This window comes from Delphinus delphis, chromosome 6 (assembly GCF_949987515.2).
Source record: "Delphinus delphis chromosome 6, mDelDel1.2, whole genome shotgun sequence".
Taxonomy (NCBI): Eukaryota; Metazoa; Chordata; class Mammalia; order Artiodactyla; family Delphinidae; genus Delphinus; species Delphinus delphis.
Window position 1 is genome coordinate 34,420,787 of NC_082688.1, and position 25,311 is coordinate 34,446,097.

The 25,311-nt window shown below is 45.0% G+C and overlaps 1 protein-coding gene across 10 annotated transcripts in view; it reads right to left on the reverse strand.

Annotated features, from left to right (window-relative positions):
• LOC132427229 (stimulated by retinoic acid gene 6 protein-like) overlaps positions 1 to 25,311 on the reverse strand; it is a 91,842-nt gene that overhangs the window by 33,920 nt on the left and 32,611 nt on the right. For 8 of the 10 annotated variants that reach the window (XR_009519852.1, XR_009519850.1, XR_009519853.1 and 5 more), the window contains 4 exons: positions 9,873 to 9,948; positions 8,018 to 8,118; positions 5,219 to 5,349; positions 1,321 to 1,441 (listed from right to left, as the gene is read on the reverse strand). Coding sequence is in view for 5 of the 10 variants with exons in the window: in XM_060014478.1 (XP_059870461.1) it covers positions 1,321 to 1,441; positions 5,219 to 5,349; positions 8,018 to 8,118; positions 9,873 to 9,948 (429 nt within the window). In the remaining 5 variants the exon portion in view is untranslated. Of the gene's footprint in view, positions 1 to 1,320; positions 1,442 to 5,218; positions 5,350 to 8,017; positions 8,119 to 9,872; positions 9,949 to 10,970; positions 11,155 to 25,311 lie in introns of all 10 variants that reach the window. The other 2 variants (XM_060014480.1, XM_060014479.1) reach the window with 1 other exon arrangement.

Below are 25,311 nucleotides of genomic sequence, written 5' to 3' on the forward strand. Positions count from 1 at the left end.
TCCCCTCATCACTCAGGTGGGGAGACTGAAGCCCAGAGAGGGGAAGGGATTTCTCCAGAGTCACACCCAGAGCCAGGACCAAGACCCAGGTGTCCTGACTCTGGGACCGAGGCTCTTTCTGATGGGACATGCCCTGTCTGTAAACACTGCCCTGAGGAATAAGCCTCAACGTTTTCTCCCGGCTGGACACACATTCCTGGTCATACTCCCAAGGTGCCCAAGGTGCCCAAGCTGCTAAGTGGTTCTGACCACCCTCTCCTCTCCTGCTCAGAAAGTCTGGCAGAGGCTGTTAAGATGATATTATTCCACGTCTAACCCTGAATACTCTCTCTTCTAATTTTTAAAAAGCAAGTCACAAACTCTGGAATTGTAGCCATTGGGGTATCATTTGCTTGTGAGCCCCCTGCACTGATTCACACACTGGGCCTGGGACCCCTGCCCCACAGAAAATGCTATAGTGGGGAAGCCGGCCCAGTAAGAGGGATGCAGGCAATGAGATGAGTTTCAGGGCTGGAGAGCAGAAGTGTTCATGGGATTATTCAGCCAGAAAATATTCCCCAGGGCCAGCTCTGTGCCAGTCCGGTGTCAGCGCTGAGGGCACAGCGCTCAAGAGGAGGGTCAGAAAGGTCCCACATCTGAGGGCTCTGATCCACGAAGGATGAGCATGTATCTATCACTGGGCCAAGTCGGGGAAGACGATCCACACAGGGAATAGCAATATGTAGACAAAGAGGCCAGAACACATGTTCCATGAGGGTCTGTCCTGTCCTCCAGTGTTTTCCCTGGCTCACAGCGGGATGTCTGCTGAATGAATAAGTGGACGGAGAAAGGAGTATAGGAGTCTTGCATGACCGGAGGTGTGTGCTAGAGACGGTCAGGCATGGAGAGGTGGGGAGAGGCCAGACTGCGACAGCACTGAACGCCCAGCTGAGGCACCTGCACTTTCTCCTGGGCTCCCAGGGAAGCACGACAGCGAGGAGCAGCAGAACCCAATGGGACTCCTGCTTCTAACCACGGGACTGACGGCACTTGACAGAAACGGAGTTTTCTACAGCCCTGACTTCTGGGAATATTCTGATCGTGAGCGGCCTCCTGTGGAGCAGACAGAATGCAGGCCTGACCTTCTGAAGCCTCAAGTGCAGTTTCCAAGGAGGGGCTGCGGTGGGCCTTGGACCAGTCACTCCGCCCACCCGCCCTGGGCGTCGGTTCTAGGCAAGGTACCCTCCAAAGAGAGCTCTCAGGTCACCTCCAGCTCCTTGTCCAGAGTCCAGCCATGGCCAAAGGAACTGCAGGAGGCCAGGCAGGCAGAGTCCATCTTACCAGATCAGAGAGTAGCTGAACCCCAGGATGGAGCTGACCAGCCGGAACTCCGACGAGAGGCAAGCAAAGAAGGGGAAGTGGGACAGGCCGACTTCGATGCCTCCGATCAGAAGCACAAAGGCTGGGAGAGACAGGGCCAGAGATGACATGAGTTCCTCTTCTCACGGGCTCAGGGGAGACCCAGGGCAGTTATGGGGTCTCGTGTGACTTGCAGTCACAGACCTCAGGACTTAAGGAGATGAGTGGACAAGCCCCAGGTTAGTACAAGGAGGAATGCAGAGATGTCTTTCATGCAATCATGCAACAGGCCCTTCCTGGTACCTCTTCCATGCCAGGCACTGGGCTAACTATTGAGATGAAGAAGACTTTGTCCCTGCCCTTGATTAGCTCACAGTATGATGGGCAGAAACATACCACAAAAATGAACAAACAAAAATCACTGAGAGTAAAGCACCATAAAGTGTACCATAGCAACACAGACAGCAGCGATGTACTGTGTTCTAAAACCTCTTGTGCACTTCATCCATAAGGCAATAATAATATTAATGCTGCCACTGACTAGCTCTGAGATGGTCTAACAGGATCCAGTAAAATGTAATTGGGCAAGATGACCCTTCCTAAGTGTCTACTTTGAGCTGGGTTGTGGGTCAGGCACCAAGGACATAGGGGGAATGAACAAAGTTCTTGCTTTGAGGTGCTTACGGTCCAATAGGGAAGACAGGAAGGAAAGTAAACGATGTGATATGTACGGTAATAGAGGCATATTCAACCTGCTGTGTGGACAAGAAGAGGAAGTCATGGACCTCACCTGGGGTTTGGGTATCAGAGAAGGCATCCTGGAGGTGGTGACATTTAGCAAGGCCATGAAATATAAGTGGGAGTTTGTAGGACGGAGAGAAGGAGGGAAGGAAGGACATTTCTCACTCAAAGGAGGGGAGATGGTTGGTTGAGGTGGTCAGTATTTGTGTAAATGTGAATAGTGGGGGACTGGCAGCTAAGGACCATATAAAAGGAATAATTGCTGTGAGGTTAGAAGCTGCAACAGCATAATTTTTTAATTTATCTGAATTCCCCCAACCATGAAAGCAGACAGAGCAGTGAAAATAGCAAAACCAAAAACAAACATCTACAATAAATCTAAGTGACAGGACTCATTTGATATCAACATCTGATTAAGGGGAAGCAGAGGAAAGACAATAGGATCTTTGAAATCCCAAGAACAGAAGAACCCAAAATTGCCAGCAGATATTCACAGGAAATTGAAGCTGAAATAACAGCTGAAACTGGGCACAGGGCTGAAGGCCTTGATTCATAGGTGAGAATCAGCAGACCTTAGTAAGGTGTTAGTAGGTCTGAGGATGCTGGAGCCATCAGGGCCCATGAGCTCATTATACTAAATATCCAAGTCCCCTCCCAGCACAAGCCCCACATGAAAGAGAAACTGCTGGCAGCGAGAATCCAAAATGAGAAGGTAAGAACATTAGGAAATGGGTAGTAGTGGGTCCAGACAAAAGTGGAAGAAGCCAACTCAGAAAATATGAGGTTGTAATGAGGGTACATATATATAATCATTCTGTAAAAACAGAAGAGGAGGGGCTTCCCTGGTGGCGCAGTGGTTGAGAGTCCGCCTGCCGATGCAGGGGACACGGGTTCGTGACCCGGTCCGGGAGGATCCCACGTGCTACGGAGCGGCTGGGCCCGTGAGCCATGGCCGCTGAGCCTGCGCGTCCGGAGCCTGTGCTCCGCGACGGGAGAGGCCACAACAGTGAGAGGCCCATGTACCGCAAAAACAAACAAACAAACAAACAAACAAACAAAAAAACAGAAGAGGAACCCTTGAGCCATGAAGCAAGAAACAATATTCTGGTCCAGCCAGATGCTCAACATCAATTAGGCTTCACGGAAACGCAAATCAAGACAACAATCAGATACTACTTCACACCTACTAAGATGGCTATAATTTTTTTTTAAAAAAATGAAAATAACAAGTGTTGGCTAGGATGTGGAGAAATTGGAACGTTCATATATTGCAGGTCAATGGAACACAATGGACAGTCCAGAAATAGACCCATACATACACATGTGTAGACAACTGATTTTCAACAAAGGTGCAAAGGCAATGTAGTGGGCAAAGGACAGGTTTTTGTAATGACAACAGTGCTGGAACAAATGGATAGCCAAAGGCAAAAAAAAAAAAAGAGGAATTCAATCCACACCTCACACTATATATTCAAAAAAATTAACTCAGAATGTACCATAGACCTAAATGCGAAACACTGTGAGACTATAAAACTTCTAGAAAACACAAAGAAGAAAATCTAAGTGACCTTAGCTTAGGCAGATATTTCTTATATGACATCATATGCATGATCCATAAAAGAAAATATGAAAAAATTAGATTTCATAAAAATTTAAAATGCCAGCGCTTCAAAAGAAACTGTTGGTAGAATACAAATACAAGCAACAGACTGGGGAAAAGTATTTGCAATTTATACATCTGATAAAGGACTTATATACAGAGTATATAAAGAACTCTCAAAACTCAATAAGAAGAAAACGAAAAATCCCCAATATTTTAAAATAGGCAAATAATTTGAACAAACGCTTTACCAAAGAAGGTACAGTGATAGCAGATAAGCACATGAAAATATGCTCAACAACAACAGTCATTACAAAACTGCCAACTGAAACCACAGTGAGATACCACAACATGCCTCTTAGAATGGCTAAAATTAAAAAGACTGACCATGCGTTGTCAAGGACATAGAGAAACTTAACTCTCATACACTGAAGATGGTAATCTACAATCAAACGGAACCATCATTTTGGAAAACAGTCTGACAGTTTCTTTAAAAGTATAATCTACTACATGATCTTAATAATCCAGACATTCCATTCAAAGGTGTTTACCCAAGAAAAATGGAAACATACAAAGACTTATAATGCTTACAGCAGCTTTATTTGTAACAGCCAAAAACTGAAAATAAATCAAATGTCTATCAATAGGTGAATGGATAAACAAACTGTGGTCTCTCCATATGGTAGAACACTATTCAGAAATGAAAAAGGAATGATTTCTGATACATTCTAAACATGTATGAATCTTAAAACAACTATGCTGTGTGAAAGAAAACAGACCCCCTCCCCCCCAAAAAAAACCCCCGATTGCATTCTGTATGATTCCATTTGCATAACTGCCTGGGGATGGGGGTGGTGACTGGATGGGGTGGGAAGGAGAGAGTACAAAGGGGAAAAAGTTAACTTCTGGGGTTCATTATCATGATTGTGGTGATGATTTCATAAATGTAAACATTTGCCAAAGCTTAACTTGTACACTTCTAAGAGATGTATCATTTTGGTTTTAATTTGCATTAAAAACTCCTAAAAACTAAGGAGATGTTGTAGGCATTTGCTCATATAGGCTTGGAACCCAGGAGAGAGAACCAAGCTGGACAGGAGATGTTTGGGAGTCACTGGATTAGGGATGGTTGAACCTGCAGGGAGAGCACAGGGCACGGGGAACAAAGAGGCCTCAGATCAATGGCCAGAGAAGTAAACACTGTTCCCTGAGGAAGCATCTGAGGGCTTACTGATATCAAGAAGGCAGTCATGGCTATGACTCAGGAGAGGTTTCTAGGGTTGGTGACAGTGAACCTATTTTCTGAGACTTTGTTCTACTACTTCTAAAAAACCTTTGAATCTAACTGGGAGAAAACCTCCATAAAAAAGCTCGAGACTTTGTGGGCTTGGCATTGACCTTGGGCAAGTAACAAGCTAAGAAGTAATTGACAGTTCAACAAAGTTTATCCCCTGATCCCAGAGAACCCCTGCCATGCAGTCTCCAAGAGCAAGAATTTCCACAGCAAAACTCCCAGCAGGTATGAGGCAGCACACGTACCTTGGGCCCATTGTGGGACTTGCAGGGGCTGGTAGCCTTCTGAGAATAAGAACATGACCTTATTGGCTGTAGCCCCAAAGGCTAGTCCATAGGACCATCGGTTACGAAAAGTGCCCACGAAGTCCAGAGGTCTGTGAATAAGAGAAAGAGCTCATGAGGCCACAGTGGCTCCTTCCCACAGTTCATTTCCAAAGTATCAATCCCACTCTGGGGAGGGACTATTGAGTAGTAAACTATTTATTTCAACTGACATATCCTGAGGCCCTCTGTGCCAATTGGGGGGTTAGGCATAGATTCAGGGTACCAAAGTGAGGAAGACAAAATCCTTGCCCTGGAGAAGCTCCAAGTCTGGGGAACATAAGCAAGGACACCAGCAGTCATGACAACAAGCAAAATGGGATGAATTTCATCTATGAGAGACACAAGCAGTATGACTTAAGAAACCAAAACAAAGAGTATGTGCCAGACAGGTTGGGGGAACTGCCCTGCACCTGGCCATGGTCTACGAGAGTCCTCCTTTCCAATATCCCTGGGAAGGTTTGGGTATCACTGGCTATGCTAGCTGCATGTGATCACACCTCCTGGCCACAGCTGATTGGACTATGGGTGGTCAGATGGTCACCTGACTTTGGATGGGCCAATCACCGTGCCTGGCCTTGTACTTTGGATTTGTGATTCTGAGGACAGGAGCCAGTCAGCTGTTAAAATTCTGTTATGGAAAGTCATGCCAAACTGAGTCTTGCCGACGTCTGGGGGAAGCAGAGATCGTTAAGTCCGATGGTAAAGTCAGATGGCAGAGAGGAAAACGGTAAAATGGTGCTGAAGGGACCCCAGTGACACAAAGAGGCAAAAGTAGAATCCGTCTCCCAGAGACGCCCATCTCAAGAGCTCTAGTTCCCATGAGGCCAACCTTGCCAGTTTCTGTGAGATCTCTGTAACTTTATAAAAAGTCCTTTCTTTTCCTTTTATGCAAACAAGCTTGAGTGGGTATCTGTTTCCTCTAACCAAAAGAGCTTTGTCTACATAAGGGAAAGCAATTGCATTTGAGACAAAGAGAAAAGGCTTTCCCCACTGGAGTGCCATTTGAAGCCGGCTTAATGAAAACTCAAGGTGGCAGGAAGGGAAGGGTACTGCAGGTACCTGCAGGTGGGGACTTGGGAGTCAGGATCTGGACCCCACCTTCCTGTTCCATTTGGCTGGCTCGTCTTCATCTTCAAGGCACAACTCAGGGAGCACCTCTCTCAGAAACCTCCCTGACAACCCACTCCCAATCAGGCACACCTACTTGCTGCCTTGCTTGGGTCCCCTCAGCGCTAAGTTCATGTCCATGCTTTTCTTATCACTTGTTTAGTGAACTATAAACTCCTCTGGAGTGGGACCTAGCACAGGGCTTTGAAAAGAGTAGCTGCTCACTGCACGTTCGTGGACACGCACTTGGTTGAACTGATTTGAATTCTAATCAATCCCACCTGTAGTACGTAAGTGCTATGTGGGACTCAGTCTCCCTATCTTTAAAACAGAGATGATACCCCTGCTCTGCTCATATCACAGAGACACTGTGGATGGCAAATGAAGACCTGCTTTATAAACTGTGGAGTGTCATGCACATGCGAAGGATTATTAATGGGTGAAGATGGTGAGCTAAAACTACTCAGGAAAGCAGGGCTTTTCATAAGAAAGTGGCCAGAGAGCAAGAAAACGGTGCCTTTATTAACTGAATTCAAAGCAGTTTAACATGATCCATATAGCGGTCTTACTTAAAAAGTCCTACACCAGGCCCTACATGCCAAATGCCCAGGGCAAAGTCTGAAGATCTTTATCCACCAGCCTCAATCTCTCTCTGTGCCTCAGCCAATGTGGCTTAGACCTGGCAGTTTGGGAGGGGCTGACTGCTCTAATGGGTGGTAACCAGAATGTTTGCTACTCTGGGCTGGTATACGGTATATGGACATTGTTGTTGGATTTCTCTCACCGCAAAGGTCAGATCACCCTTAGACTCCATCCTGACATCCTGGTTTCCTCTCCCTTCTCCAGAGCCCAAGGCTGAGACCTGAGTGTGTTCACATCCTTGAGTCTTCTCAGGTTATGACACTGGGAGAATCAGAGCCAAAAGCGACCAGAGCTGGGTTAAAGCTCTTGTCACTCGGTAGCTCTGTGGCCTTGGGCAAGTGACTCAACTTCTCTGAGCCTGAGCTAGCTCATCCATTACATGAGGATAACAACCTCCACCATGCTGGGGTCCATCCTAGTAGCGTAGGCAAAGCAGATGGTTCCGTACCTGGGCCAGAGTCAGTATGCAACAAATGCTAATTGCATCATCATCATTAGTAGTAATTAGAGGGTGATGAGGCAGAGAGATGAACAATTAGAACTCAAGGAAAAATGTGAGGAGGGGAGCAGAGATTCAGAATGGCAGAGTGGGAAAGGCCCTGAAAGCTCCCTGGTCCAGCGGGCTCTCCTGGGGCATGTCTGCCACCAGTGACAGGGAACTCTCTCCCCCCTGCTTCTCGGGGTAGCCATGGTGCTGAGTGTGGGAAGGCCTTTCCCATAGTGAGCTGAGCCTCTTCGAGTTGTTTTAAGCACTTCTGGGCAGCCCTGGGTGCTGAGGGCGCAGTAGCTTGGAAGCCAATTCTGAACTCTCTGGGCCTTGGGTGGATTGGGGCAGGGAGGGGCAGAGCTGTCCACGGCGGGGTAGAGGTGGGTAGGGAGGTAACTGGTGGTTAGCCTAGTCTTACAAATGGTGTTGGTCCCAAACACAGAGTACCCCAAGCTGTAGTGATGGACCTTGGCTCAACTCACATGATCATTCTGAAGCGGTTTCCCAGGAGGTAAGAAGCGTCATCTCTCTGTCTATGGTGCTCTCGTCTTTGGAGAAGGGACAAGACCAAAATGATGAAAAGCTATAGAAAGAGAAGAAGGGTCTGTCAGAGGGAACATTCATCCTCAGCCCCTCGGTGCCCTCACTGGAGGAGAGTGTGTGGGTGAGCAAAGCACTCAGAACATCTAGGACTCAAACTCCACACTTGGAGAGCTGGCTGCACGCACCGTTGAGCTTCCAGAATGTTTTGTACTGAGCTTTCCTTTGTGTTGCTCTGAACAGACATGGGTTCAAATACAGTCTGTCCCACACACTGGCTGGGAGGGAGACTTAACTTCTCTGAACCTCAGTGGCCTCATCCGTAAAAAATGGGTAATAACTTTCAGGTTGCAAATCCTTTGCTTTTTATTCCTGTGGATTCAGTCATATTCTCCTATACTTGATGCCCCTTTTCTTCTTTTACTAGAAAATTCCTGAGAATTATCTACACTTGCTGTCTCCATTTCCTCACCTCTCACTTGCTCTTCGACCCCCTAACATGGCTTCTACTCCCATACTCCACGGAAGCAGTTCTGGCCAAAGTCACTAATTACCACCTTGTTGCTCAATCCAAATGTAAACATTAAGCCCAAATCTGCTTGACCTCACAGCAGCATTCAGTGTTGACCTCTTCCTCCTCTTAGAAATACTCTCTTCCCTATGCTTCTATCAGCCACACTTTTCTGGTTTTCTTCTAATTCTCAGTCTCCTTTGCTGGATCATTCTTTACCCAACCACCAGATGTGAAGCTCCTCATGGTTCAGTCCAAGGACCACTCATCTTACTCCCCCATCCTCTCTTCCTCAGTGACCCCATCCATGTCCACACTTTCAATGGCCACCAAATACACAGAAGACTCACAAACTTGAATCTCCAGCCCAGCTGTGGTCCAGAATCATATGTTCAACTACATAGTTGGCATTTCTTTTTGATGTGTTGAAGGCTTCTCAAATTCAGTATGTCTTAAATGGAACTCTTGATTTTCCTCCCTGCCCTGTTCCTTCATCCACAACAAACTTGGATGCCCTCTAATTTTCCTTAACAAGTGAATGACAGATACCACCATCCTTCCAGCTGTGCAAATTACAAACCCAAGAGTCATCCTCAACCTCTCCCTCTCCCTCATCTCTCTATCCAACTCATTACCCGGTTCTACTGCTTTTACCCCTTGAACATCTGGAGGTGACCACCATCATCTAGGATGATGTAAAATCACCTCACCTGGACCCCTGCAACCATCTCCTAACTGGCCTTCCTGCCTCCTCTCTTACCTGCCTCCAACCTGATCCCCACTTGCAAACAGACAGATCATTTCAACCCATAAATCTGATCACACCATCCTTGGGCCAGAAACACTCCACTACTTCCCACTGTATTTAGAACAAAGACAAAACTCCTTCATACACGGCCTGGCCCTGCCCACCTCCCCAGACACCTCCACCTCCAATTCCCCACTCCAGCCACGCCAGCCTTCTCAGCTCCTCACACTCTCCATGCTCCCGCCCGCCACGGAGCCTTTGCACGTGCTCTCCCCTCTGCCTGAAATGTTCTTCATTACGTCTTCCAACAGACCTCAGCTCCAGCACTGCTTCCTCAGAAAAGCCTTTTCTGACTCCCCTAAAAGTCAGTGCCCCTGACTCTCGGGACCTTCAAAGCCTTCTTCTGCCTGTGTTTTTAGTGCATAATGTAAGAGAGCAAGTCTCTGCTGACCTATTCAGATCCCTTTGGGAGACTGTGTATGGGAGCACCCCAGCTCCCCTTCTCTTCCCTCATCCACCCTCCCCTGCCTTCACTTACTGATGGGATGAGGGAGTAATGGAGGAAGAGCTCCATGTCCACCGAGCTGGCACAAGTGCCATTTAGCTGCCTGGTCCTGAAAAACAACCGAAACACACATTCACATCATCAGTCACTGCTGCAGGCATTGACCCTTCAGCCTTGAGCATCACTGTCAGAAATTTGGCTTGTAGCCCACTGAGATCATCTGATCTTTTTTTTTTTTTTCCAGTACGCAGGCCTCTCACTGTTGTGGCCTCTCCCGTTGCGGAGCACAGGCTCCGGACGCGCAGGCTCAGCGGCCATGGCTCACAGGCCTAAGCCACTCCGCGGCATGTGGGATCTTCTCAGACCGGGGCACGAACCTGTGTCCCCTGCATTGGCAGGCGGACTCTCAACCACTGCACCACCAGGGAAGCCCCATCTGATCTTTTTTAACTTCAGTTTCTGAGTCAGTGCCACTCACCTGTGATGTGTCTTCACTAAGTGCATTATCTTCTTTCATATCTCTTTCTCCAGCTTAATTATCTATACAACTGCACTACTAACTGGATCTAACTCCTTCTTTTCTTTTCTTTTTTTTTTCAACTCCTTCTTTTCTTGATGACATAGTCATGGACAGATTCAGGTTCCTTGGCACCCAAAGCTTATATTATTTGGATGTTCTTTTCAAATAAAACTACAAAAATATCTTATCTTTTCATATTTTAAGGAAAACATATCACCATGTAAACACTTAACCAAGGTGCCTCCCACCCTCCTAGAGCCTTGGTAGGGTCCTGTGCAAGTAAGGGCCCCTGAGACTTAAGCTTCAGTAACTTCACAGGAAACCAGTCTTCGGACATGGTTTTTCGTAGCCAGAGGTCAAGAAGCATCTGCTCACTCTGATTCACTGCTGGGCTATTGGGGCAGGACAGTGGTCATCTGGACGACAGACTGTGGACTCTGTCCTCTCCAGACCTCAGAGTCTGCAGGACAAGGCTGCTGGGGTCTCGTGTGTGAAACACATGACAGTAGTTTCCTGGTCTCTCTTTGAAAGGACCTGCTCCCTTCTGGGCTCCCGCCACACTTCACTATCACTGCTCTGACTTGCACTGCACCACCTCAGCAAACGCTCACCCTCCAGATCCTTGCTCACTCTGTGCCTCACTCCTGCAGCATCCATCTGGCCATCCCTCGGGCTTCCTTCCCGGTCAGCTCCCACTTTTCCCAGAAGTCTCAGGGAAGAGCATTCCTCTGGGAATCCGTGAGCATGGCATACTTCCCTGAAAGTTTTTAAAGTTCCAGTACTCCACGGTGATGCCTAAACATAGGAATAAGACAACTTAGAAGTGGTGGGGGGAGATGAGGGTGACTCATGCTGTTGGAAATGTGATAGAACTATAAAATTTAGAATTCCGTTTTTAGGAAAGTAAACTGAGCACATACGTCAGTCTCCTTGTTCTACAAAAACCCTCAAAATAGCAGAAAGAATTTTTTTTAAGAAAGAAAAAAAATAGCCATATTTGAAAACAAGAAGGGAATCTATCAGGGACACAGAAACTACTAGAAGATGCTGAATGATGGAGAGCAGTTAGGACTAGATCGAAGAGAAAAAACATCAGCCAGCACGGCTACAGGCTGTGACCACAGAAAAGTGCTCTACACTCATATGCAAGAGGCTGATGCAGGCGGGGGTTGCCGACAGACCACAGAATGGTGAGTTGGGGTCTCACAGAGACCCAAGAGTCCTCCCACCCTGCTGACCGACCAGAGGCAATGGGGTTAACCTCTCTGGGAGTAGTATACATGGGTCACAGAGAGAAAGGCAGTGCTCCAGATCACAGGTGGCACCTGGGAAGGACCGGGTGCTTTGGATGTAGATCAGCTGCTGAGGTACCCCATCGAGCGGTACATCCTACCTCCATCCTGCAGCACTGAAAGCACGCCTTAGTACTAGCTGTGGCAGCAGCTGCCACCCACCCCCAAACAAATATCCCAGTGGAAGCTCCAGCACAAGGACAAGCACCCAACCCAGAAACATCACACATGAGGAAAGATTACACCACCAAAGGGAGCCAAAAATTCAACAGATAGAGGAGCCCTAAGGAAATGAAGTTAATACAGAACCTCTCTGAGATAAGGAGTAGAGGAAATTCTCTACAAGAAGAATGAACCTAGGAGGAAGTAGAAGGGTGCAAAAAGCCACAGAAAATAATTAGCAAAACTTCCCATTACTCCTGAGTACAGGACTTTAAATATATACACATATATACATACATTTTTAGAAACACAAAGACTCAGAAAGACCTTCATTGAAAGAAATATTGGAGGAAATTCTCAAGTAAATCTAGGAGGAAGGGGAAGAATTTAAGAGGAATAACAAACAGAGAAATTAGGAAAATGTATTGTTAAATATCTAGGTAATTATTGTGAAATAAAATGTTTGAAATGCCAATTTGGAGTTGAAATACCAGATGATACCCCACATGGAAGAAGGGAGAGGTGGGTAGGAACAGGTGTAGATACAAAGGGAAGTGAAATGATGACCAAGTTCTTGTCATGTTTAGAAAGATGATGTAGAAACCTGCTTTCTCTTTCTGGGCTTTATAAGTAAAATATAATTCTAAGTAGGTATGTTAAAAATCCACAGTTAGCTACTAGAAGGATATAAACAGAAAGTAAATCAATGTATTAAGAAGTGTGTATGAAGGAATGAAAATTCAATCACTCCAGCAAACACAGGAAGAGAAAAAAATGAAATAAAGACTACAATTGAAACACCACAAGAACAAAACTGTCCAAAGAATATTAAGCCACCAACAAAGAAGAAATAAAAATATTCAATACATTTTTAGAATTTCAACTAGTAATAAAAGGAGAAATTAAGATGAAATGCTGTCTTATCTATTAAAGTGGGAATTATTAACACCACCACCCAGCAGGGGTCCCCAAGCCCCAAGCATGGACCGGTGCTGGTCCACAGCCTGTTACAAACCCGGGCCGCACAGCAGGTGAGCAGCGGGTGAGCGGGCAAAGCTTCATCTGCAGCTCCACATCGCTCCCCATCGCTCGCATTACCGCCTGAACCATCCCCCGCCTCCCCCCTCCCCCCCACCGCCTTCCCCCTGGCCCCCCAGCCCCCACCGCGCCCTCCCGCCCCCCACCCCGCCACCACCCCGCTTCCGTGGAAAAACTGTCTTCCATGAAACCGGTCCCTGGTGCCAAAAATGGCCAGCATTAGTGAAGGCTAAGACAAGTTGGTATTCATTTGCTGGTAATCAGAAGTGTAAGGAGGTATAACCATTCTGAAGATTAACTTTGCAATATACACCAAGAACCTTTAAATACAGCAATTCCACTTCTAGGAATTCTACTTCTAAAAAATATACACTATGGAAATAATCAGAGAGGTGCCTGAATTCAGGTACTAGAAAGCTAAGATTCTTACTCTTCCTGCCCCCCTCCCTCCCTCATATGTGTGTATAACATTTTAAATGTAATATATGTTCATCGTAAAACATTCAAAATACTTACAAACGTGTAAAGTAGTAACTAAAAGCCCTTTCTCCTTCCATAATTATGTGTGTTTATAACCTGTAGTTTCAAGCAAAAATGGAATTGGACTAAACTTGATTTCTTCATTTAATCAATAAAGGAAATGGAATTCTTTTAATAAAGAAAGGCAATTTCTAACATTAGGATATACAGACCCACAGAACTCGTTCATCAGGGTGACTCTGCCTACACCAATTCACTGCTGAGCCGGTCTTTTGCTTGGAGGGCAGAGCTGAGAGTTAGTCTGGTAGCAGCTAGAAACAGGTGAGCTCAGGGACAGTAGAGAGTGTAGCTATGCTTTCACTCCAGCAGTGAATAGATGAAGCAGGCACTGGAGTCAATCCAAGTTAGAAGGCCACTGAGAGCCCCTTCTTGGTCTCTGAGACTCATACTGCTTCCTACTGGGTCCAGGGCTTGAGGGGCAGATCTGTTGAGGGGTAAACAGCTTTTGCAGGGCAGCAGCCAAACAGTACCCCCAAATGTAGGAAATCCGATTTCCACTGATGATAGCTTGGAACTGTGTTTATGATACACTGTTAAGTGAAAAAAAAAAATTATAAAACAATATGATCCCAAGTTGTGAAGAGTGGTCACCTCTGGGTTGTAAGATTTGCATTCATTCTACTTTTTTTTAATGATTTTCTTGAATTTCCCAAGGGTAGTACACAGATGCATTGCTTGATAGCTGCTTAGAACAGTGCTTGACACAAAATAGACAGTAATAAGCACATGTCGAATGAATGAATGGCTTGCTTTTGTAAACAGGGAAAAGACTGGACTTTATGCCAAAGCAATAAAACACCATCTGAAGGGAAGTTGCCCAGGAATCAGCATAAAGTGAAAACATGCAAGATTTGTTCTGTGATAGGGTATAAATTACAAATCTTTCATTATTTAAAAAATATTGAAAATAAAAAGCTATGAGGGTGAAACAAGCAAGGACACACGGCTGGTGCATCTAGAGCAAGGGTCGTCTGCGTTCCCAACTCCTTTCCCCAACACCCCACGCTGATTGCCTGATGGCCTTGGTGGGGCGTCTCTGTGCTCCCGCAGTGCTGATTCCTTTGGTCCTAACATTATCACTCTATAGTCACAAGTTAGGGCTTCCCTGGTGGCGCAGTGGTTAAGAATTCACCTGCCAATGCAGGGGACACGGGTTTGAGCCCTGGTCTGGGAAGATCCCACATGCTGGGGAGCAACTAAGCCTGCGCTCCAGAGCCCGCGTGCCACAACTCCTGAAACCCAGGCTCCTAGAGCCCGTGCTCCGCAACAAAAGAAGCCACTGCAATGAAGAGTAGCCCCTGCTCACCGCAACCAGAGAAAGCCTGCGCACAGCAACGAAGACCCAACTCAGCCAAAAATAAATAAATAAAATAAATTATAGTCATAAGTTAAACATATGATAATAACTTTTATTGATTAATGTCACTTTATTGTGTGTCACTATGTCCTAGGAATCCTGCTATTTTATATTACCTTATTTAATCTTTACAAGAATCTTGTGAGGTAGATTGTATTACCTCCTTTTCATAATGAGGAACTGAAGCCAGGAGAGGTTACCTAACTTGCCCAGGAGGAGGTGAGGCTGGGAGCCAGGCACCCCTGCATGTCACCATCCTCCCAGCCCCCGCTGCTGGCTCATGTGGCCCCTTGGAGCTCCTAGCATTCTCTGACCTTCCGGGCTATGGCTGACTCATCTCTGATCCCAAGTCCAGCCCAGCACCTGGCACAGACAGGATAAGGGCATGTCTGTTAAATTCCAAGGGAACTTCCCTCAGGAAGCTGAGGCCCAGAGAGGGCCAGTGGGCAGAAAACATCACGAAGCCCAGGACTACTCCAGGTCCAGCTCAAGGGGCTCAGTGAGCGGGACCCTGACCTGGTTCCCACTTCTGAGTGCAGAGAAGGGTTGGGAAGGAGGGAGAGGTATGTGCAGTGTGTGTGTGTGTGTGTGTGTGTGTGTGTGTGTGTGTGTGCGCGTGTGCGCGCACACGTGCCCGTCCATGTGATGCCTCCAGCAATGCAGTAGCCTGTGTGCTGGGGTGTCTGACTCTGGGCCAGCCCTGGCCTGCCTTTGTGAATCCCATCAATCCTCTAACACACAGCCTCCCCACAGTCCTGCCTTGGGGTCGGAGGTAGATGTAATAGTGTGCTCAGGCTGGCTTGTACCAGCTTGGAACTGTCACATTATCAGGAATTTTGCAAGCCGGTTGTTAAACACCACCATTGGTAAAAATTAAATTATATAAATGTATAATTAAATAAGTTATTTAAAAGGAAGGTAGTAAAGCCTCAAAACCCATCACTTCCTAATTATTTTGCTACGTTTTGTTATGATTTATTCTCTAGAGGTTATTTACATCTGTTATACCTGCACCATGAAAACTCTATGTTATGGTCTGTGCCACTACCGTGCCTCTCTTCACATCTCCATGTCAGCAACATCATGTTGTTAGCTTGAAATTAGCCATGCTGGGAGAATTTATACCAGGGAAATGGGTGAACACTACAAATCAGGCTTTGATTTACTGTTCTGCAGACTGTCTAGAAAGTGACAGAGAAAATGTTAACAAGGCAGATTAAATTTAAACATATGTTTGTAGCCATTACATTGTGAATAGCAAAAGAAGAAGAGGAAATATTCTTCTAGAATTTAAAACGCTTATCCCATTCATCGAAAAAATAGTTTCTGGCAACTGACATTGACAAATGAGTGAAGTTCTGACTTATATATACCTTGTCTCCATTGTTTCACATTTGTGTTACTCATTAATGTCAATAAAAATATCAACCAACATTCATGTGGAAAATAACCTCACGGGTCAATGGCAGGTTGGCTACAGACACAAGAATTTGGCAAAAATCAATGAAAGCATTCTTTGAGATTTAATTGGCTCTGTGCAATCTGCAAGAAAGATCATTGTATATTTTATTATTTGTAAATTTTGTGTGATAATCTATTCTAACAGTACAATTTATATTGAACTTATGTACGTATATGCATACTTTTTTCAGGGAGCCAGTTACTACACATTTCCTGGCACACCACTGGGCAGATGGGACACTGGTTCTGGGAGTGGTCAGGAATAATGAGGATGGCTGAGTTTGGAGACCTATGCCAATATAAACTATGCTTTAGGAGAGAGACAAGTTTAGTAGAGAGAACACAGGAGCGGGCCAGTGCCCCACCCTACCCTCTTCTCCCAAAGCTCTGCAAAATGAGGGGGTTGGACCAGATCAGTGTTTTTAAGTTTTTTGACTACAAGTCAAATATACATTATAGCCATGACCCAGTTCGGATACATGTGTGCAAAACAAATTTTCATAAAACAATACCATTAATATGATCTCTGGTAACTTTAATTCAATTCAATTCTGTTCATTTTGTTCTTTTCCATCCCATTTTGTAAAATGCTGGCCGTAAACACGAAATTAATTTTACAACCCGCGAATGGGTGTCAACCAGCTGTTTGGAAAAAAAAGACTTGACTATGAGGTGACTGCTAGGGTAGGGGCTGTGCGCCCCTGAAGGCCTCTGACTCCTGACACCTTCAGCAAGTATTGGTCTTTGCACTGCAGGGTTCCCGAATACCAGGCCTTGTTCTGATGGATAGACAGCAGGTAAGGTCATTTGCAAACTCTTTAGCTCAGACCCTATCACTTGTCTGGAACTGTTGCACCAGCCTCTTTGTTCACCCCCCTGAGGCCGGAGTCACCTGGAAAGGGCACTCCACCCTCCCCCAGACTTAGCCTGCGGTGCTCTCTGGTGCTCATCACTTCTGCTTCCTGCTACAGGTGCATTTTTCATGCTTAATCTCTCACTTTCAGACTGGGCTTTTCATAAGCAAGAAACATGCTTCATTCCACTTTGAACTCCTACCATCCCCCACCCCACCCCACCCCCAGCTTCTGACTAGGGACAAGGTACATAACAAATCCAAGCAAGTGCTGAATGAATGAGTGAAGGGGGAAAAGGAAGGGGAGGAAGGTGGGCGGGAGAGAGGGAAACGTCTGTGTGCTCTGCGTGCTGGGCAAGCACACGGCTGAGCTGCACCCTGTCCACACCCGTGATGTGAGACACTCCAGTCCACCCTTGGCCGCGGACTCACAGACTCCTGCCTGGTCACTCAAAGGCTCTGGAACCCAAGGCCATGGTGGTTTGAATGCCCCCAGGACCTGCCTCCAGCCTCCCACACATGGGCAGCCACGAAGCCTCATCTGGGCACCTCCAGTGGTGGGAATCCTCCAAGTCGCCCCTTCCATCTCATCGAGTAAGGGGGCCCAGAGGGAAAAGTGCTGGACCTGGGAGTGAGCCCCACTCCAGCAATCATTAGCTGTGTGCCCGTAGAGGGGCCCTGCCCCTCTCTGGGCCTTACTCTTCTCATCCTGAAAATGGATCGAATACTCCCTTACGGGCTGCCGTGAGGATTAGATACACTGAGAGTCCAGTGCTCAGTCAGTATTGAACTTTCCCATCCATTCCCTGCTTTTGGACCAAAGAAAAGGATTTTCTTTCATTGGGTTGAAAGGGAACTCTCACTGGCTGTTTCTACCTCCTCAGATGCCAGACCCCATTTGCTCCTCTGTCCCTGGAGCATCTGGGGTGAGCCGTCTCCAGACTGAGCGCCTCCCCAGCCCCAATCCAGTGCACGTCATGGGCAGCTGGCCTGGCATCCCTGGCCTCCTGCTAGGTGAGGGGGTATCCGGGACTCCCCTGCCCTGGGCCCCTGACCACACAGTGGACTGAAGTCCTTCACCTGGTTAACCAGTAGCCAGAGCGCTGCACATACCTGGCCCTGTGACCAGTGTCCTGCTCCACACTGCAGGCAGGGGGGCCCAGAGCACCCTTGCCCAGACTGGCCCCGCTGTCCTCCAGAGCCACCAGCTTCCCCTGAGGCTCTCACATAAAGGTGGCTGGCCAGGAAAAACCATTCCGAGGCCACCCAGCTCTGCTGCTAAGTGCTGTGGCTCCTTAGGCTCAGGCGGGCCCGTGGTCTCAGTTTGGTCACTTGTAAATTGAGAATGTTGGACTGCTTGGGACTCAGCCCACAGTCACAGCAGCCAGCCCACTGTGTGGAAAAGTCTTTTCTTGCGTCTGTGTCCCCCACTGGATGGGGAGATACTAGGGGGCAGGGACCTTCCTCATTCTTCTCATGTGCACAGCTCCTGGCCCAACGTGGCAACAGCAGGTGCCCACTAACGTTTCCTAAATGGATGGATGGAAAGCTAATGTTTCTCAAGGGCCTACTGTGCGCCAAGCTATACCTTAAGGGTTATGCTTTTATTAACTAATTTCAGCTTCACAACAGGTCTGTGAGAGCTACTATCATCACCCCATTTCACAGATGAGAAAACTGAGGCTCCAGAAGATGAGGAAACTCGTCCAAGCTCACCCAGCCAGTGAGCAGTGGAGCCAGGACTTGAACCCTGGCAACGTGGATGACCACGTAAGTAACTGATAGCTGTCATCCTCCATGACTCTTGAATGAATTTTTCTGTTCCTATGGGCAGGGCAGTGTGAGTTCTTTCGGCACAAACACATGAGAATTGCGGGGGCTTGTGAAGGTTTGAGAGTGGATGTGTGTGCAGGTCATTGGTGTACGCACAACTTGAAGAATGGTGTGGGGGAAAGCAAACTCCCTCTCAAGATGAAATCCATGAGGAAATGATAGGCTGTCTGAGGAGGGGGAGTGGGCAGGGGTGTCCAGGGGACTGCCCATGTGTTGACAATTGTTGGAGTTGGGTGATGGGAATAGGGGGTTCTTTATATTATTCTCTCTTCTCTTGTATAACTATGTACACATCCATAATAAAAAGTTTAAATTTTTAAAATAAAATAAAGTCCACGACTATCACAAAACCCACACAGGCTGCCACCTTGTTGACCGTCCCTTCTGTTTTCCTCCCAGCTCCTCCATCTCCCACAGGCTTGCCTCTGACACCCTTCCCAGAAAGTTCCATGTGTCTTTCTGTGCTTCTCTCTCTTATTGCCTATTGGTTTGTCCCTGTCTGTCACTTTCAGTGACTCTGAGAATCAGGGGAAGTTCCATAATAAAACACACATTGATACCCTTTTTTGATTCCATTTTTCCCCCAGGGCCTCTGTCTTCTCTGTGTGTCCAAATCTGTTTTCTGCTTCTTTGCCTTGACTACTCCCATCCATTTGGACCTTGCTTTACAGGTAGGAATTCTCGGCTCTGGTTGGTAACCTCCACCAGACAGTGTGTATAGGTGGGTTTTCATGCCCATGTGGGTCCTCAGATCTGCCCAGAGAGAAAGCCTGGGATTTGGAGTCAGAGACCTTGCGACTTGGGATAAATCATTTCTCCTCCTGAAGCCTTGGTTGCTTCATCTGTAGAATGGATGTGATCTACTTCCCTAGATCATTAGAGAATGGGTATGAATGGTGCTTTGTTAACTGGGAAGCACCATGCTTGCTGGTTCTCAGGCCTGCTTCCACCTTCCCTACAACTCCCTCCCACAGATGCTATTCCACGAGGTGGGAGTGGAGGATTCCAAGCAGCAGCCTGGCCCCCAGCAGACCCTGGGGCCCCTCCCGGGGGAGGGGGGGCGGACACTGGTGTTACGGAGAGACACAGGAGCCACAGTACCAAAGAGCTGGACACCCTGGCTGGGTGCCTTGGCTCCACCACCACCTGGTTAACTGACTCAGAGAGACACAATCAGCTCAGTCAAGTTGGGAACAGAGCTCTCCCCCAGGGCAGAGGGGCTGCGAGATCTTCCCCTGTTCTGAGCAGGGCACTGCGGGAAATAACAGTGCTTTACAGTTTATAAAGCACTCTCATCCCAAGGTCTCACTGGATCATCAGAGAGCACGGGTCAGAGGGAGCCTGTCACTTGTCCACAGTGGGACTCAAATACAAGTGCTAATTTTTTTTTTTTTTTTTTGCACCGCTCGGCATGTGGGATCTCAGTTCCTGGACCAGGGATCCAACCCGCGCCCCCTGCATTGGAAGGGTGGAGTCTTAACCACTGGACCGCCAGGGAAGTCCCCACAGGTGCTAATTTTAAGAAGAGATATTGATTGACCTTTTGTGTCTGGCCTGTCTTTATTCCATCTTCTCCCAGGGCCTCTCTGTTTTCTCTTCTGTGTGTCCAGATCTCTGTTTATTTTCCTTTTGACCTTGCCCATTCATTTTGAGCTTGCTGTACTGAGAGGAATGATCTGCACCTGGTAGGTACTCTCCTTTCGGAGGGAGTGTATGAGAATGTTTTCACGCCTATCTGACAACTTCAGACAGAGTTACCATGCAAAAAATTGGTGATTGAAGAAGACAAAAGCCCATTTTCTGCTCCCTACCATTCTTAACTGTCCAGTAAACCAACATTCATTTTCATTTATTTTCACTTAGTAAAATAATAATAGCTATCGTTCATTGAAGGTTTATCACATGCTGGACACTGGGCTATGTATGGTCTTTACAGTTATTATCTCAGTCTTTTTACAACCTATGCAGCATGGACTATTATTCCAACTTCAAGGATAAAGCTTTAGAGAAGTGACATAAACGCAGATCTTTTCAATTACAAAGCCCTTTTACCTCTACTTTCAGAAGATCCTACCAAACTAAGAGAGGAGTTGGAAAGATCAGTGACCATTCACAACCCCACTCACAGAGACCTAGATTGGCTGTTAAGGGGTATTCTTCCCACGCATGATTATTAGTTAGCAGACAAGTTAGCAGACAAGCCAGGCGGGCCCCTGGGAAAAAAACCCCTCACAGAGGAATCAGACAGCCAGAATCTCTCCCAGGCCCTCCTACAAATGACTTGGAAATGGTTCAATAGAGGCTGATATTCAGAGGCTGATAGAGCAATTGTAGAGGCTTTCCCCCCTAAGGTGAATTGGTCCAAGGTTGAATATGCACTCAGAAATAAGGCCTTTGTTTAAAACACCTTAGACAGGCTTTTTCAGTCTATTAAACCCTGAAGCTCTCTAATGTAGAAATCTTTTGATCTCCATCTCAGTAGGAAATCACCCTTATACAAAGCAGCAAATTTAGTTGGATGGGTGGGTCAGTCTCTTGATATTCAGGTTACAATCCAATTCTCTGAAATAGAAAACAATTGTCTTTGTCTTGCAAATCTCTACAAAACCAGAAATGTGGCTCTAGAAACAATTCAAAGTCCACCTAGCCTTATCAATCCCCAAATCTCCCCTTTTCATCTTAAAATGCTTGTAGATATTGGGATTTCAGAAACAGAGTTGTACTGCACTTAAGAAAAAGAAGGACAATTTTAAATAGTAATTACTCTAGACCTCTAATAATAGGCAAATATACCCCAAAACTCCTTGGAGAAAACTTGAGTACTTTCTCTGTGCCTTCTTGATGTAGATTTTCTACATTCATCTTCTCTGGGACCTAAGAACCATTCTTTGAAAAGCAAACTTTAGGGAGAAGTTTCTCATCAGAAGCAGAAGAGAAGGAACTATGTGGAAATCAGACTAATGAAAAATCTTAAATGTCCTCCCACAAATCTTAGTAAAAAGCTTTAGCCATCTGAGCAGGTGACAACTGCCAAAACAAAGTTTGAATCCAACTGTTCTTTTATAAGCTAGTGAGTTTTGTATTATTGTATGTGTCTCATGGCTAAAATTTTAGAACAACAGTTATAAGGTCTTGTTTGCATCTGTCTGTATGTTTATGTATGTTTATACATGTATGTTGTAGAGATGTGATATCTCTCTACCTCCACATGGTATTGTCGAAATTAATGTATAAAGAGCTCTATTTACGTGGGTTGAAGGACACGTGTTTGTAAGGATTGGGTATTCTAAAACTCTCATAAATACATAGATAACGTTATCTCTGTTGCAAAACTGGTCAGCAAGGAAAATAGCTTGGGATGATGGCTGACTTTGTCTAATGTCTCATTAGATTTTTGTGAATAGTCTAAACATAATTGTTGGGAAGAAGTGATGTAGATAGAGGTAAATGGGATAAGAGTTTTCAGGTGAACTTTTCAGCAATAAATATGTGTATGGTATTCTAATTAAAAATAGCTACCAAAATCTTTTTGGTAACTTGAAACCTTAAAGTTTTGCTAAGCTAAGTTAAATAATGGAATATCTAGGTCATTTCCAAATAAGATGAAACAGTGAAACATTAATTACTGAACACAGGTTTACTGACTCTTCTTATTACAGAGAAACTAAAGATATTTGGGTTTATTAGTAAATGTATTTTGTGCCACATTGAAAGATTGTACTATGAAAAAGTGTATGCTTCAAAATTACGAAATGTATTCATAAATTTGCCAGTCTACGGAATTCTGGTATAAGAGTTCACAATTGCTCACTTCTTAGTTTTCACCAGAAGTTAAGGTTGCTAAGGGTTAAGAATTCTAATTAATATATGTAATTAAAGCTACCAGAAATAATATGGGAAACAACTCTGTATGCAAGAAAAGTAAGATATATTTTTACATAAGAAAAGATATGATGTATGCAGATGCATTTCTGTTGAAGGAAATGAAAGTGATTTTGTCCTAAAGTAAAGCTGGTTATTTCAGAATGGGAAGGTGGAAAATAAAGGATAAACTAAATGTATATAGAAAGTTGAAGGGGGAGAGAAAGAGAATTTTACGTTGTGTAATCAAGCTGGCTGAATCTGAATTGTTATTATAAGGGTATTTAAAATAAGCCTTAATAGTGTACTTATATAAAACTGGAACTTGATTTTCTTTCATCTGTTAAAAGGACAAAGTTCTATTGGACTATTGGTCTTCTCCTGATAAGAAGTTGTGAAAGGTTTTTCTTTACCTCTTAAGTAATCTGCCTAGAAAGCAAAGATTTGGTGTTTTATCAAAATAATTTCCTGTGCTTCATGTTGTCTTAATCAGGTCTTTGATTATTTAAGAGAACTGAATCATCTCGATATTAAAAGAGATAAGTTTTGCTCACAACTGTGTAACAATCTCTATTTGCCTTTAAAATCTTTTATTGTCACTTTGGTTAAATAGACAACTATGTATTGTTTCATAGTGTGATTCTTAGTCAAGTGTCCAAACTTCTTGATATTTTTGACAAACTTTGCCAAATCAAACTCTAACTAAAGTCTTTTTGACATGGAAGTAATTTGGGGATTTTCCAGAGGGCCCCTGGAACATCTCAAAAGATTTCTTCTCCTTAAAGACAGAGAGATAGAGGCTTATTGATATGTTAAATTATATGGGAAGCACTGTCAAATAAGACATAATACTAAGCCTTCTTTAAGTTGTATTTGTATAGGTATATAAGCATTCCAGAAATTGTATGAAATTCCTAAAATTCTGCTATGTCTGGTATAATGTTAATCAGTCATAATTCTAGTAATTACCTTAATAATAACTAGAATGTTGTCTGTTACAGAGATAACCAAATTTCTTTGTCAATCGCATTGTAATGAACTCTAATCAGATCTTTAACCATGGCCACTTTTAAGTCTTTGCCATTTACAGAAGTTACTGTTTTACTCTGATGCTTTTGCAGAAGTGTTTGCAAGTGTGCTTCATCTTCAAGGAGATTCATGGAAAGGACTCTGGCAAGCACAGATTTCTGATAACTTAAAGATCATAAAACTGAACTGAGTAAGAATCTCCAGAACTGATGAAAAAACTGGATTTAAGCAGAACAAGAATTAATAACAGACTGAACGAACTGATGATGATGATTATAATTTTATGACTTTTTGTCTGAAACATTGTTGGTTCCTTAATGTTTTGTTTTTCCAGATTAAGTTCTTTAATATTAAGGAAACTTTTTCTCTTAAGCTACCTATGACTTAGAGCAATCTGATAAAGTGTACCTTTGTGAATAAGGATGAAACAATTACTTTTTCTCCCTACCTGATCCCTTCAGAATTTGGAAGCTTAGTGAATGTTCTTTATGACAAAATGTTTATTTGCATAAGTTAATAAGAATCTATTCTTCTTGTAACAGGACACAATTGGAAACATTTGTTATATTATCAAAGCTTTGGTTGGAATGTCAGATTTGAGAAGATTCATAGAATCAGATATGACAAGACAGTTTTAAATAATTAAGGCTGAGTTTACAGAGTCAATAAATCCCCTTGGAAAAACAGCCTGGTACCTTGCTTTCAGGGTTCCTGACAGTCTTACCAGGTTAGTAAGGAAAGTCCCTTCCTGGCAGGTACAGGATACTTGGGGGACCTCAAGAAGAGAGGAACCAACTCAGATCTATAAGCATTAAGGCAAAGTCTGATGGAAAGTCTTCGGCTTGGCTTCCTGACCTCTAGATGCTTTTTTTTTTTTTTTTCCTCTAGATGCTTTTAAAAGTTCAGTCTGGGGCTTCCCTGGTAGCACAGTGGTTGAGAGTCCGCCTGTTGATGCAGGGGACACGGGCTCGTGCCCCAGTCCGGGAAGATCCCACATGCCACGGAGCGGCTGGGCCCATGAGCCATAGCCGCTGGGCCTGCGCATCCGGAGCCCTTGCTCCGCAATGGGAGAGGCCACAACAGTGAGAGGCCCACGTACTGCAAAGACAAACAAACAAACAACAAAAAAGTTCAATCTGAAATTCCTTATTAAAAGCCAGCAAAGAATATTTAAAAGACCCTACATGGTCAACTGCTATTCTTGCTGCGCTTGCACAAATAATCGGGACAAGTTTATTGAAACTAGACCTATTTTGTGAACAAATTAGTCTTCATTTGGCTATCTTGGATAGAAATAAGGGTGATTTTAGAAAAATTATGTTTCAGTAGAAACTATAATACACACTTGTAGATAAGATTCTGGTTCTGTTAATTGTCTCTGGGGTTTTGTTCTCTACCCGTAAACTGGATTGGATCCTGAATTCTAGTTTCCTCAAATATCTGGCTACAAATCTCCAAACTAATGTTTCCAATTTTCTCCCACCTTTTTGACTTGGAATCACTAAAAACAAAAGCTGCCCTTTTCC